The following is a 15,621-nucleotide window of genomic DNA, read 5'->3' on the forward strand; positions in this document are numbered from 1 at the left end:
GGGTCAGATGGTCACTCCCAGTCTCAGGGCAAATAGCAGGGGAGTAGTGTGAGGCTCCACTAGGAGGCACAGCCTCTGAGCCTTCCTTATCTGCCCTGATCTTCTGACTTGAGCTTGGCTGACTCCCCAGAGCCCCACACCAGTTATTCAGGCCACATTGCCTCTTTTCCTGTGCCCATTTATCAAAAAATACCATCTTCAAGAGCCATAAGATGGCTCAGGGGGTCAAGGGCTCTTCTTGTTCATTTTGACAACCTGAGTTCAACCTCCAGGGCCTGTAGTGGGTCTTTCTCTGTCCTGCCAGCCAGCTTCTAAATAACAACATGGGGACTTATTATTAATTATGAAAGCTCAGTTGATAGCTTAGGCTTCTTTTTAGCTCTTATTACTCCATTAACCTATGTGCTGCCCCAAGGTTCATGGTTTGTGACCTCATCTCCAACATGTCATGCTTCCTTTGCACCTCCTCACGACTCCACCTTTCTTCTTCACAGCTTCCTCTGTGCCTGGAAATCCTGCCTAGCTGTTGGTCATTTAGCTTTTTATTAAACCAATAAGAGTGACACGTCTTCACAGTGTACAAAAAGATTATTCTACAACATTTCCCCTTTTTGCCTAAATAAAATGGAAAGGTTTTAACTCTAACATAGTAAAACTATGTCTAAATAGGAAGGAAAGGTATTAACTTTAACAAATGAAATATATACAATAAGAACATTTATCAAGTAAGAATTACATTTACAATGCCTAGTCAATGTATATTTGGCAAATCTAGAGAAAACACTCCATTATCTATCCTCTCTTGATGAGTCCAAAGTTTTGTACCTAATTTATCTTCTCTTCTATCATAACTAAAGGAAACTATAACTATCTAATCTTCAATTCCATCAAAGACCCAGAAGGATATAATATTACCTGAGTAAACAGGGCTTGCGGTGCAAACCACTTCCAAAAAGACAGAGGTATCTCTCTGCCTTGAACAGTCACCCAAGGTTCTTCTGTAACACTGAGGCGTCCATATTCAATCTACAAATCTAGAATATCTGACAGACTTTTCTATAAATCAGGAATCTTGAAGGACTGACCCAACTTGTCTTGGAAAAGATCAGCATTTTTGTGTCCTGTTTGTCTAGTTTGGATGCATACTGTCAGCAGCCAATGCAAGGGCAGTTTCTTGCCCAGATGGCTAGCTTTTGCCACAAAGAAAGTAAACTCCAATCGGAGGTTCTTCAATGCTCATTATTCTTTTCTAAAGTAGATTGGTGCTGCCAGGAGCAGATGTGTCTCACAGTCATGAAAAGTCATGTTATTAAAACATCTTGAATGTCATATTATTTAGGTCTTTGAAGTGTTTGAAAACAATCTATTTAAAACATATCTGTTTAACTTTGAAAATATACTAATATGACTATAAGTTTGAATATTGTAGATGACTGACTACTAACTTGTATTTTTAAAAATTATACATTATACTTTTAAACAAACTGCATAAACTCAATATCCCAAATAAGAGTAGAAACATAAATTCAATATAACAAAATAACTTTAAGTTTGTATCAATATACCAAAACCCATACCAATGTAAAATATTTGAAGTTAATTGTTGTCTTTTTATCCTATATTTGTATATCCCTCCTAAACAATGACACTCATCCATAACCCACCCAACCAATCTCTTGGGAATATGGATGTTGTGTTCTCTAGACTGCTTCCTGTTGTCTGGGGATGAAGGCATCTTTAGGGAACCTGAGAAAATTGAGATAATGGTTGAGTCCTGGGAAGATTAGTTATAGCATTTGTTGTCCAGTCTCTGTGCAATGAGAAAGCACAAGGCTTATCTGGAGTCCTGGCTAGGAGAGTCTGTGAGACCAGACCATCTCAGCCAGCAGCCTTGAAGCTGTTCTGGATGCAGAACTCTGAGGAATCTATAACAGAGGCATTCTGAAAGGCTGGATTGCCTGGGTCACCTGTTTTCAGTGCTGTCTGGGCCCCTTGTTTTGAAAACACAAACTTTCAAAGGTAACATATACATCTGCATTAACACAACTAGGGACTGTATATTGTACACAAGCCAGCCAAAGATGATTTTTTTTTGTTTTATGTTTGAGCTGGTAAAATATATGTGACCCGTCTTATAGTTTTTCTAGGTTTATTTTTTTATGTTGTGGCCAGGATTTTAGGGAATCTTCCCTGATCAAACCCGATCTCTAGCAACCTTGAAGGGATCCACAGCCTTTCATTTTCTGTGGAAACAAAAGCATAACCTCTTCCCTAACATAACATACTTTTTAACTTACATTTTGAAGTTAGGACATTTTAAAACTATATAGACTGGTTTAATTTAGTAGTCTTTTATAATCCAGTGTCTCAGCAGCTATTGTTTGCACATCAGCACTCAAAAAATTTAAAGTCAATACAACACTATACAGGATCCAGACTCACTGTGTATTTTCCATCTTTATTTTTATTCTTCTTTTTATATTATTTTATTTTTCTTCAAAGATTTTATCTTATTTATAAACTACTTTTTTCTATGACTATATATACCCATTTTCTTTTCTTTTGTAAAGATGAAACACATTTTTAAAAACACACTGTAACTTGTTTGGAGGTTTTTCCCTGTCCATATCTGCCTTACTGCATAGCTGTAACCTTTTCTGTCTCCATGAGCTAAACTTAAACCACCACGCAGCTCAGCTCATGGTGCACTGGTGGTGTAAGCCCACAGGCAGTGGCCAGGAGATGCTTCTCTTTACCATGGCCTGCACGAGAGACTGCAGGACCAGGAAGCTGTGTTTGGCTCTGCTTTTGTGTGTTTGGAACATTTTAAAAAGCTTTCTCAAGTCTTGTGTGGACATATGTACCCCACGTTGGGTGGCGTTTGTAGCAAGTCTTTCTCTGTCCCGACAGCCAGCTCCCAAATCACAACATGGAGACTATTAATTGTGAAAGCTCAGCTGATAGCTTAGGCTTGTTTTTAGCTAGCTCGTATAACTTAAATTAACCCATTTGTATTAATCTTTGTGCTGCCCTGAGGCTTGTGGCTTGTTACCTCATCTCCAACATGTCATACTTCCTCCACCTCTCCTTGTGACTTCGCTCTTCTTCTTCCCAGCATCCTCTGTGCCTGGAAATCCTGCCTAACTATTGGCCATTCAGTTTTTTATTAAACCAATCAGAGTGATACTACTTCATAGTGTACAAAAGGTTATTCCATAACAAGGGCCAACATGATGGAAGGAAAGAGCTAATTCTGTCAGGCTATTCTGACTTCCACACGAGTGCTCTATGGCATATGTCCCCTCCATGAATAAACAAACAAACAAACAAACAAATAATAAATATGTAAAGGTAGGAAAGGAAGAAGAGGAGGGGAAGCTAGGCAGCTCTGTGAGCCCTGATGGGAGGGGGTGAAACGTGGGAGGTGAGGGGCAGGGAAGGGGTGTTAGGGTGGGGTAGGTCGGGGCTCGAGCAGGGGATGAGGCGGGGAGGGTGGGCTGCGAGGATGCACAGAGCTTACGGCTGCTCACTCTGCTACCCTGCAGGTTCCACAAGCTGGAGAAGTGGCGGAGGCCCTTCTTCAGGGTGCTGCAGGTGTACAAGAATGCCTCGGTGCTGCTGCCCGCCTTCTACACCATACGCAACACCCTCGTGTCTTTCCGTGTCAAGTACCTGCTGGATGACTTTGGGTCTCCCCAGCAGGTCTATTTCTTCCACCCGCTGTACCTGCTAAGCGTGTCGCGCTATTGGCTCAACCTGGGCGTGCGCGCAAAGCGCATTAGCAGCGGCCTCATCCTAGTCACGGCGGCGCTGGAGCTCTGCGAGGAGGTGCACCTGTTCGGCTTCTGGGCCTTCCCCATGAACCCCTCGGGCTTTCACATCATGCACCACTACTACGACAACGTCAAGCCCAAACCCGGCTTCCACGCCATGCCCTCCGAGATCTTCGCCTTCCTTCACCTGCACAGCCGTGGCATCCTCCAAGTACACACAGGCACCTGCAATTACGGCTGACAGGCAGGCCTACCACAGGTGTCTCAGCTCCCATCCGCCTCCCTTCAGGGTTCCCTGGCCCCACCATTGTTGCTCCCTAAGGATTTAGGGTTTGTCTTTGGGTCCTGGGGAGGGAGTCAGGGACAGAACCCATGCAACGTCAGCTCTGTCCTGAGCCTCCATCCTGTGCCTCCATTTAGCTCCCGGGCCACTCTCCAAGGTCGGGGCCTCATAAGCACACATCCACTCAGTTTCAGCTTCCCAGAGAACATATTTGTGTGGCCTGCTTGTAGCTAAGTCAGGTCCTGCTGAGAACAGACTGGCAGGTGAGCCATTCCCTTAACAGGAGAGAGCACAGTCCAGGTCTCGTTTGGACATTTGGCTGCCCATGTTTCATACCAGGGACTCAGCCATGAATCACCATCTAGAATCTCAGGGCTCAGAGGCTAGCCTTTCTAGGGAACAAACAGTGGCCAAGCGTCCTGGTCTACCTGGCTGGACTCCAAAGGCTTCAGGGATAGCTCATCAAGGCCTTTGTTAGCATCACCCCAAGACTCCAGTAGCCGAGAGCCATCCCCCTCTTAAAAATAGCCCTTGGACACACACAGCCTCGGTGCCTCTAGGTTCCAGCATTTAACCTTTGACAAGAAGGAAATAAACCAGACCAGCCATTTGCACTAAGATCTCCAAGCCAATGTTATCGACTCAATAAGTGCTTAGCAATTTGCTTCCTGTTCTGTCTCCCTATTTTCAGCTCCATTTTAATCAGGAGTTATTTATAAAGATCTGTTCCTCTCTATGTCCCCAAATACTGCAGAATCTTGTTAAACTGTGTTCCTGAATAGGAAAGCGTCAGCTGGAAAGCTCCTCATCATGTGAGCCTGGTGGATGGCAGCTAGCTGGGACTTTGACATCAACGTCCCTGCTGTTTCTGTTGGGAAGGTGGCATGCATAAGGCACATGCCTGCTGTCTTCAGACACAGGGATTCACCAGCCCCGGGGGTTAGGGGACCCAGCTGTTCCTAGGCTGAGAGGTTCACATGTCATCCGTATCTGGAACTCCTTCCAGTTGCTTCCTCCTATGGGATGGGTGTTTCCATCCCACGGTCACTGCTGGTGGATTATTGCCTGTGGAATTGTGGATTGTGTGGGGAAGACTTTAGCCTGAATGCTCTCTTTCTGTCTTTTTTCCTCTCCCTCCTCTTGCTGTCCCATCCTTCCTTTCTTCCCTCCCTTCTTTAGTATTTCTAGAGAAACCTGTTCTGATCTGGTCCGTGTTTAGGTTGGGGACGATGCCCTGACGGAGGTGTCACTTCTGTCTTCTGCAGAGGAGCAGACATACCACATCGACACTTCAGCTTGGCATGCCACTCAGAGGAGCAGCTATGAGAAAATCACACACAGGCCCTCCACCCAACCTCACTCTGTAGGTGCCAGAACAGCCCCTGTTGAGGAGTGAGCTGGCCCTGAGGCTTCTGGCCCACTTGAGCTCCCTCCTCTGATTATTTTCTGAGCCTTCTTTCTCTAGACTCTGCCCTGTAGGTACCTGGAGCTCATTCCACACCCAGGAGGACCCAAACCTTAGTCTGCAAGGATGGAAGGTTCTGGAGCAGCTGCAGAATCACACAGGGCAGCACACATGGATAAACCAGATAAATCACACAAGGACAGGTGTGCTTATGGCTTTCTGGGCTCTGGCTGTTTCGGCCAAGGAGGGAGTTCTAAGAATGATCTGAGTTAACTGAATCCACACCTAACTGAATCCAATTCCTAAAACCATGGAGTGTCAGAAGGTTTCATAAAGACAGGTTTATCCCACTAGTAAAGAAGTGACACCAGGGGTCAGACTGTCTGCCAGGCACAAAGCCCTCTACCTGGGGAATAGGGTACTGAAGGTGGGTAACAGCCTAGCCAGACATCAGGGTTTCCCTTTCTGAGGTTGCTCAGAACCTGCCCCAGCCGGTCCCCCATAGGAGCTGGAAATGGCTCATCCAGATCTCCCCATGCCCAAGTATGAGTTGGGGTATCCTCCTGGCATATAGTGGTCCTGCCTCTGAATTGCAAGGCAGATTCCTCCTGTCCCTCAGGATGTCCGTTTCCTTATCTCTTCATTTAGAGGCTGAGAAAGGACTCGTCGGGTCTCTCCAGTGACTGCTGGGGGACAGCCATAGTGTGTAGGTCTAAGTAAGTGGTCCTTACTATAAAAGCTGCTGTGTCATTGCACCCTCCTGGGTAGCCCTACACTGGTCATTTTCCCAGTCACAGTACCCCATCATCACTCCAGGTCCCCTTCAGGTAAAGAGACTATTGTGGTATAGGTGAAGGGCTGAGACTTAGTGGCTCTGGCACTTGCTCGTGGCCAGGCCTCCAGGGGAGGGTGGGAGGGCTCTGCAGAGCTCTACAGACTGCACTCCAAACCAGGGCTGCTTGCCAGAGCCTCTTTCCAGCCGTGACCTCTATAACAGTCTTTATGCCTGGTGTACGCTTGCCCTGGAGGAGAACTAAGGCTAGCTGTACATTTTGGAGCAAGGACAGATGCCTGGAGAGGGTCGATGTTAAATAACAGCACGAGTTGTTTTATTTATTTATTTAACTTGCCGCAGGGCACATGGCAAGTTAGAGGCTCCCCTGAGCCTCACCCAGTCCCCTGACTTCCAGGCTACATGCTTTCTGCCTTAGTCAGTGTGTGTAACATTTATCAGAGGTCCAGAGAGACCTGGACATTGATGCTGGGACCTCTCTGCCCCATCCTGTCCCACAATGCAGACCACCAGTTAAATTCTGATTTAAGGTCATCAATTCCCCACGAACCAAGTAGCTGTTCAGCTGTTGTGTCTTCCTCTGTGCTAAATGCAGTTCCGGGCTTGAAAGATAGCGAAGCAGCAGCAGCAGCAGCACCAGCAGCACCACCACCAGCAGCAGCAACACCAGCAGCAAGTCAGTGACTCAGTGCTTAGGCAGGCAGAAGGGAGGAGGCTCAAGGTCAGGCTGGCTCCTGGAACCTTCTTATACTGCTGCGACAACATCTCTGCCCAGACTCAGAGAGGCGTAAACAACACTAGATATCGCTGAGTCTGGGAAGGAAGCAGAGGCTGCAGGGCTTCCTATCGGCTCCAGCCATGTATTACTGTACGCTCGTTGTGTACGCTCGTTATGCCAGGGGATACGCGATGGTTGAAGAGGCCCTTCTGGCACTCACCATCATGTGGGCACACTGATGCTAAAAGAACACTCACAGGAGCTCCGTGTGTAGATGACACTCAGGGCCAGGTTCCCAGTTATCAGGGAGAAGAGAAGAAGGGGAAGGAAGAGGAAGGACAGAAAGATCAAATCTGAATCCTGAAGGTTAGCAGCAAGCCTTTGCCAAAGAAGGCGCTCTGCCTTTGGTCTCATCCTTGACAGCCATGTAACATTTGACAAGGTTGGCTCCAGGTTCTCATGTTCTTTCCTGCTCTGTTTCTTCCTGATACAGCCCAGCCTCGCAACGTCTCTCTGCATGTTCCCCATCCCTCATCCTGTGCAGTACCTCCCGGGGCTTTCTCAACAGCAGCACTCCTGTTGCAGCTGTATCTCCTGAGAGCCACCAATCCTTGCTGTCCTCACCTGCAGGCTAGCCCTCCCCAGGAGCACCAAAAGCATGTCCGCTGGGGCCTTCCGAGCATCTGCCTCTGCATGGCATCTCGAACCTCAGCCTGTCTGTCATCCACTGACACAGGTAGAAGAGTCTGGACTCAGAGACTCTTCAATTGTTTAGTAGATTTGTGACCTTGGGGAGTTCCTGAGGCCCCTGGAGGCTCTGATTCCACATCTGAAACAGACAACACCTCAGGCCATTGGTGTCTCCAGCACTTCACTTGCTCTGACCACTTCCCAGAATGGTCCCTCGGCTCCTGATAGCCAAGGGCTGGGGTGATGGATGGAGAATGAATTTTGAGCCACAGAAATAGATGCTGTAAGCCATGCCTCAAAGGCCATTTTGCAAAAGGCAAGCCACTCATGGTGTTTAATCTTATATTCAGCTCTAGTGAGCATGGGTCTGGCTTCTAACAGATGAAGGGCAGTAGCAGGTTCTGGGCAAAGCAAGAAGTGGCAGCTAACAGTTTGCCAGCAAAGACCAAATCTGCAAGGCTCAGAAGTCATCAGGTGGCATGAAGCCTCTTGGTGAAGGGATAATTACGTGTGTTCTAATAAGCCCAAGGGCAAAACAGCTTCAGGTCCCTCCATCCTGGACGCCCAGAGACACAGACATGAAAACATCCCAACTCTGTCAGTCTACTGCCTTTAATAAGGCGAAGAGGCATCATACTTTAGGCTTTTTTCATCCTCAGAGATTCTATATAATAAAGTCTAAGTAGAAGTCTTGGTGCTTAAGACATCACCCCTCAGGTTTCTTGACATTCCTGTCTGTGTGTGTGTGTGTGAGAGAGAGACACACACACACACACACAGGGGGGGGGGAGGGAGGGAGAGGGGGGAGAGGGAGGGGGGAGGGAGGGAGAGGAGAGAGAGAAGAGAGAGAGGGGAGGGGGGAAGAAGAGAGAGAGAGAGAGAGAGAGAGAGAGAGAGAGAGAGAGAACAGGTTCCTTTCATATCCAACCTCAAAAAGCCCTTGCCCACCATCGTGAATGGGGCCATTCACCTCTTGCTGGTTCATCTACTCTGCTTGTGCCCCTTGTCATACAGCCAGCGGTACATCACCTGGAACCCAGCTGGGTGACTTAGGCCCTCATTGATTTCTCTTCCCCCACCCCTCTTTCTCTTGTGAAAGAGATGGAACCCAGGACCTCATGCATGCTAGGTAAACATTCTCCCACTAAGCTACATCCTGGACACTGGGTTAGTTTCTGGACTTAGGCATCAGACTGCTCTTAACCTTTTTTGCTTTCTAAATACGTCTGCTGTCCATTGCTCGTTGACCTTGGCTGTACCCTGGGAAGACACTAGAACAAACCCCAGGTCATCGGTGATGGAACATTCCTATTGGATACCTATGTGTAAATGGAGATTGCGTTTATGTTTTCTGGCCACCTAGACCCAAATAATTACACAAAACTATATTAATTACAACACTGCTTGGCCTATTAGCTAAGGCTTCTTATTAAGTAACTCTTACATCTTAAATTAACGCATTTCTATTAATCTATGTATCATCACAAAGCTGTGGCCAATCGGTAAGGTTCCGGCGTCTTTCTCCTTCAGCAGCTACATGGTGTCTCTATGACTCTACCTTCTTTCTCCCTGCATTTGGTTTAGTTTTCCCGCCTACCTATGTTCTGCCCTGCCATAGGCCAAAGCAGCTTCTTTATTAACCAATGGTAATAAAACATATTCACAGCATACAGAGGGGAACCCCACATCACCTGTGTTCTCCCAAGGTAGGAGGTGCTGGGGAAGGAGGAGGTAATCAGTGGCCTTTTAAAAAGTCCTTATGGTGTTCTTCTGTTTGCTGAGTGGAATTCTAATGACCTGATGTCTGACCCAGGCCTGGCCTTTACCCTTGCCCGGCATCTGTGTAGAAGCTGCAGTGGTGTTTATTCCAGTGTGAAGGCCAAGTGCAGTACACTAGAACCAGTCCACAGTGGCAAGGGAGGTGTGGTGACGGGAGTGGCCTTGTCCCTGAGGACCAGAGGGCATGGGAGTGGGTTTTTATATCTTTAGGGACAATACAGAGAGTGTAACCAGGAACTGGGCCCTCAAAGGCTCATCCCCAATGATACACCTCTGCTAGCCAGAGCCTATGTGCTGAAGTTTCCACAACCACCTCAGACACATTCAACTGGGAACTAAGTGTCCAAACACACAAACTTGTGGGGGAAATTTTCACATTTAAACCATAGGAATTCACAGAGTTGAGGGGAGGTGAAAGAGGCAGGCAAAGCCCCCAGACTTAGGCAAAGTGGTCTGGTAGGTCATCGCCACCATTCTAGGGGAGCTGTGAGAACTGTCACTAAATATGCCCTCATCTTGAGTTGACTCTGTTTAGGGGTGGGGGTTAAGGGGCACTGCCCCTGTAGGAGTGACTGTTCCCACTTATGGGGCAGTCTGATCACGGGTCATCTGCCTGCATGGTCCACTGTCCCTGGAATCCAAGGAGACCACAGAGTTAGGGCAATTGATAGGAACTTTCAGGTGCCACTCCAGGGGTCCGGAACAAGATGTTTTAAAAGTTGTCAGGAACTTCCTTACCATCCTCGATTGATGCCTTCAGTCCTAAAACGGGATGAGCTAGGCTAGATAGATGGCTATAGACAGGAACTCCTTAGGCGATGAACATGGCTACCTAGAGCTGAGCAGGAATCTGATCCGAAGGAGACAGATATAAGATGAAGGCAGAGATGTCAAGCTCTCACCGCGCTTCCAGTTACACACTGGGCGTCTGCAGGTCCCAGTGGAGTGGTGGTTTAGCAAGAGCAGCCTAAAGACCCTGTTATAAAACCAAACTTATGGCTCTGCTGCTCATTAGGCAAAGTCACACTGTCAAGGTTGGAGGCTGGATCAGAATCAGAGGTCTCAGAATACTCATAAAATAATAAAAAGCGTAACTTCTTTCAACAACTATTTTTTCTTTTTTTAAAATTATTTTTATTGAGCTATATATTTCATCCACTCCCCTCCCTTCCTCCTTCTTCCCCTTCTGCCCTCTCCCATGATCCCCACACTCCCAATTTACTCAGGAGATCTTGTCTTTTTCTATTCCCATGTATGTTAGATCCATGTATGTCTCTCTTAGGGTCCTTTTTCAACACCAATTTTTTGAGTGCACCTCTAATAGAATTACATAAATATGTACCTGGTATTTGTGCAAGCCACTTGGCCAGGGTCTGCTTGCCTGGTGAGATGTAGGTAGGATGGCCCTGGGAAAGGATACTTTCCCAATGAAAGCTCCCAAGGACTCATATTGGTCATGTTCCTCTGTCTTCAGATTCCTGCTGTGGGGCTCTTTCTGCTTTAGATGTGTTGACCAGGGGTTGAACATAGTCCTTTCTGTGGTATCGGATGGTCACATCATCTCAGGGGCTCTGTAGTAAGAGATAACAGGGGACAGATGGAAAATCACTTCCACATGGGTAACCTCTTATGCAGACTGTCCAGCCATTGGCTGATCTTCCAAAATGGACACTCCTTACCTTTCTCATCCATCCCTTCAAGCTGTTCCTTCTCTAGCTCTCCTCGTTTCCCTAGCTCACTATCAACAGGAGAGCACACTTTTCCCATTCCCTCCTTGCAGCTGTTCAAGGCCAGTCTCCTACTGAGCGTGAATCACAGATTGCTCGCCACCTTTCACCTTCCAAAGACAAAGACTATTTTCTCTCTCATATGAACGTGGTGACAACTCTTGGCAACAGACATTTAAGTGTTTCATTATGACCCTTATGAAATGTTAAATGCTGAAATCATTATAGACCCCGAGGATGCTCTCTGAGGGTCGGACCCAAACCTACAGGAATATGGGACCTAATAGTGAGGGGTCGAGGGTGAGGACTAGGGTTGAGAAATAAAGAAGACAGATATCTGGGACTTGGAGGTCTTGCATAAGTAGATGTCTTATGTCAAGCAAGCTTATTAACATCTTATTTAGTATTTGCAAGGATAGAATGGACCAAGGTAGGCAGAGAGCTAAATCAGACAATGTTGGCAAGGAGAACACGGATACATCAGGCACAGCTACCTGGGACTGATAACCACAGCCCTTCAGTGAGGAAAGCTGGGTTCCCAGAAACTGAAATCCTAATTCCTTCGAGGCCCTTGCTCCAGCTCCCAGACTAGAGCCAGCCCAGTCTGCTCCTGGATGAGGACACAGAACTAACGCCCTGTTGGTACTTTCATCAGGGCCTCTGGGAAAGCCTTGGGTTAATCTGTTTCCCAACAAGGGTCCTCCCTGAGACCTAGGCGATATCTTTTAATATACTGGAGGAAGTCACGTTTGCTCTCCTGTAAGAAGAGGATGTGTTAGCTACCACAACAGCCAACAGAAACGTTTTTAAAGGGGGATTCTCACTAGCTCACAGTTCCAGAGGCTTTTAGCCCACCGTGACAGAGAGTGCACTGAGGAGCAGCCCTGTCAGCATTGTGCATCGAGGAGTAGCCCTGGCCATGGCAATAGGATCCAGTGGTGGAAGCAGGTGTTGGATATAAGGTCCACTTCCAGTGATCTACTTCTGCCAGCTAGACCCCACTTCCTAAAGAGCCCATGGGCTACAAAATAGTCCACGAGCTAAAGAACACATGTTCAAATGGTAATAAGGGATTTTCATAAAACTTTTGAATAAACAAATATGTGAATATTCTAGGGGTGGATGGAGGTGGTCGTGCTTCATTTAATTGTTTAATATCATTTATGAAGCACACGCTGTTTGTTTTGTCATTCACTCGGCAAATATTCTCTGAGCACTGGGCCAGACTCCTTAGAGCGTTTGGAATGCAAGAGGGTGTCATAGAGGAGCTTGCAAGAGCCCTGCAAGGCTTCCCCAGATAGCACCATGGAGAGCTCTCAGGGTCAGCTTCAGTAGGGGGTGCAATTCAGCACCTGGCTGCGGAGAGAGCTTCGGACCTGGAGGAAGGGCTGTCTGGCTCCTGTCAGGAAACGGAAAGAACACAACTGGTTGGAGATAAACTTAAGGAGCTGGGCGGAGAAAGACTCTGTGATGAACAGGTGTGCTGTGTTCACAGTGTTGACTAAGATTCTCAGAGTCAGTTGGTCCTTGGCAGAGGAAAAGGACACCCTCAGGTCGCCTCTGGAAAAGCTCAACCTGGTTTCAATGTGGAGCAGCATTGCCGAGGACCAGAGTGCTGTGACATGGCCACATCCCTTCAGGAGGCTCCTGCTGGTGGCCAGGTCTGTGGGGGTGGGGCGATGGTCAATGGAGCAATGGCACATGGGGGCAGGGATGAGACACCTCAAGAAATAAGCGGAATAAGAAAACAAGCCCACAGGGTGTATGTGTGACTAGGGAGGGCAATTTCAGTGACAGCAATGGCTCCTGAGGGGAGGCACAGAAGTCCTAGTCCCTGACCCTCCCTGAGGGTGGCATTGCTTGCTAGAGGAGTGAGAGATCTGTGTGGCAAGAAAGCGAGTTGGAGAGTTTCATCCTGGCATCAGGCTGTAGAGGATTCTGCTTCCCTAAGGAGGCACTGGACCAAGTACAACATTTCCAGATGGATGGGCAGAAAATCAGGGGAACTACTCTTGGGCCCTTAGATAATATAATAGAGAGCTTGTGGAATTGTTTTTCTTTTTTTCTTTTCTCTTATTTTTTTAAAGGCAAAGTCTCACTATTTAGCCTTGGCCAGCCTGGAACTTGCTAAGAAGACCAGACTGGCCTCACTCAAACTCACAGAGATCTGCCTGCTTCTGCCTCCAAGTACTGGGACGATAGGCACCACCACCACCCCCAGCACGGGGACAATAGGCATGCACCACCACACCCAGCATGGGGACGATAGGCATCACCACCACACCCAGCTGGAATTGTTTTAAAGCAGCTTTAATGGAAGGCACTGTTCAGTGAACCCCACCTGTGGGAAGGGTGGTGGCCTCCATGCTGCCTCCAAGCTTAATGAGAGCATCTCTCTCAGGACCAGCCAGAGTGGCTTGGCTTTCCAGAGTACTGGGACTGGATTCTTGCTCAGGACACCAAGGTGATCCAGGTCACACAAAGCATTGATCTGATGGAGGGCCATGATTCTGATGTTTGGTTTCAGGGACATACAGCACAAAGATCATCCAGGAGTCATTTAAAGTGGGATTTTGGAAGAGAGTGACCTCTCAGGGCAAAGAAGGCTTGGGAATGGATGTGAAGCACACTGCAGGGTAGAGGTGGCATTAGAGGTGGCATGCCCATATCTACAGAGTCTGCTTGGAGGAGAGCCACAGTGTCATGGGAAGATCCAACTTAAACCGTCTGTTGGGCATATGGGCAACCCTCCTGTGAAATGGCTCAGCTTTGCAGGAGGGTCAGGCTAGTGTGTGTCCAAGCCTGCAGGAGGGGGGAAGCTAGTGTGTGTCCAAACCCGCAGGAGGGGGAAGGCTAGTGTGTGTCCAAACTCGCAGGAGGCGACAGGCTACTGTGTGTCCAAACCCGCAGGAGGTGACAGGCTACTGTGTGTCCAAACCTGCAGGAGGCGGCAGGCTACTCTGTGTCCTAACCTGCAGCCCCAAAGATAGGGAGACCAGGAAGGTAGAAAGCTGCCACCTCTCTAAGGACAGAGGAAGATGAGCTAGCAGTCTGTCTCCTGTGTGTTGTGGGCTCCTGCGGTGGACCGTAATGGGAAACATTACGCTACTGACTGGAAACACTGTCATCTGTAGCATGCGCAGAACTACAAAACTGACAGTGAGCTGTGTGGTCACAAGTCTACCTCAGACTTCAGCTATCACCAGGAGAGAACTACCTACGTTATTCCCATGAGTCTTGCTTGCTCAATGAGTGGGTGGGTCCAGTAGTGATTTCAAAGTGGTAAGCTGTGTGTCATCACAGAGGTAGGAGCAAACAAGAAGTTTGGGGCAGGTGAGGACAGTCTCACAGGTGTAAACAGTAATTGGGTCTTAGATTCTTTATTGGGCCTGTCTGAGAAGGGCAGGGCACCGGCAGATGTATGGGAAGGGCAGGGCACCGGCAGGCGTATGGGATAGGGGTGTAAGAGCTCCCGAGTGTCATCATGTAGGGTGGGTGCAGAAGACGGAGGCGGAGCTAGAGTAGCGGACAGCTCCAGGCATTGGGGGCCTCACACAGAGCCCTGGGACGGACACTTTGCATTCTGGGAAATGGGACAAGAAAAGAGTGAATGCTGTCATATTCTGGAAAGGTGGCTGTCAGGAGGGTGAGGGGGTGGGCAGCCACCAGGTGGTGCAGTCCCAGTGAGAGGGAAGTGAGGCTTTGCCTTTGGCCGTGGAGTGACTGCCTGGGCTTCCCATTAGACGGCGGCGAGCCACTCAGAAAGAGGAGTGAGGTGTGAGCGGGGCACGCAGGAGCCACCGTGCCTGTGGGGTAGAGAGTGGAGGGCAGCCTGCAGGCTTTTGGGAGAAGTCAACATTTAATTCTACGGGTGTGAGAACTCACTGGAGTATGTAAGCTGGGGAGGGACTTGACCTGGCAGATTCTTTCAGTGAAACCCTGTACTTAGCAAGAGATGTGGATGCTTTTGGTTTTCTCAGACAGATCCAATAAAGGATCTAAGACCCAGTTACTTACCATTTACAGCTGTGAAACTGTCCTCAATGGGGTTTCTGTAGAATGTATTTGTTGAGCCATCATCTAAGAGAGCCGTGCTCCTTTCCCAGGGTCAGGAACATGTTACATTCCCTGGCCCCAGCATGACAGATTCTGCTCTGCTTTATATACAGACCAGTGTTTGGTTTTGATTCAGGTCATGATCTTTTTAAAAAATGCTATGGGATTCTCTAGAAAATTTTTAATATCATTCATAAAAAGCATTCCAGTAAACATCTCATTTGAATAATATCTCATCAAAAAAGTTTTGTTATTTTTTCTGAATAGATCCTCGAACAAAATGATTTATGTGTGTGTGCATGTGTGAGTGTGTATGTGTGAGTGTGTGCATGTGTGAGTGCATGTGTGTGAGTGTGTGTGTATGCATATGTGTGTATATGAGTGTGTGTGTGAGAGA

At 47.8% G+C, this 15,621-nt stretch overlaps 1 protein-coding gene across 1 annotated transcript in view; it reads left to right on the top strand.

Annotated features, from left to right (window-relative positions):
- Window positions 1-4,014, top strand: part of St8sia5 (ST8 alpha-N-acetyl-neuraminide alpha-2,8-sialyltransferase 5) — a 66,675-nt gene extending 62,661 nt beyond the window's left edge. The window contains exon 8 of the mRNA XM_038331497.1: window positions 3,546-4,014. Within this exon, the coding sequence (XP_038187425.1) occupies window positions 3,546-4,014 (469 nt within the window). The remainder of the gene's footprint in view (window positions 1-3,545) is intronic.
- Window positions 4,015-15,621: the final 11,607 nt, after the last annotated feature.

This window comes from Arvicola amphibius, chromosome 5 (genome assembly GCF_903992535.2).
Source record: "Arvicola amphibius chromosome 5, mArvAmp1.2, whole genome shotgun sequence".
Lineage (NCBI taxonomy): Eukaryota > Metazoa > Chordata > Mammalia > Rodentia > Cricetidae > Arvicola > Arvicola amphibius.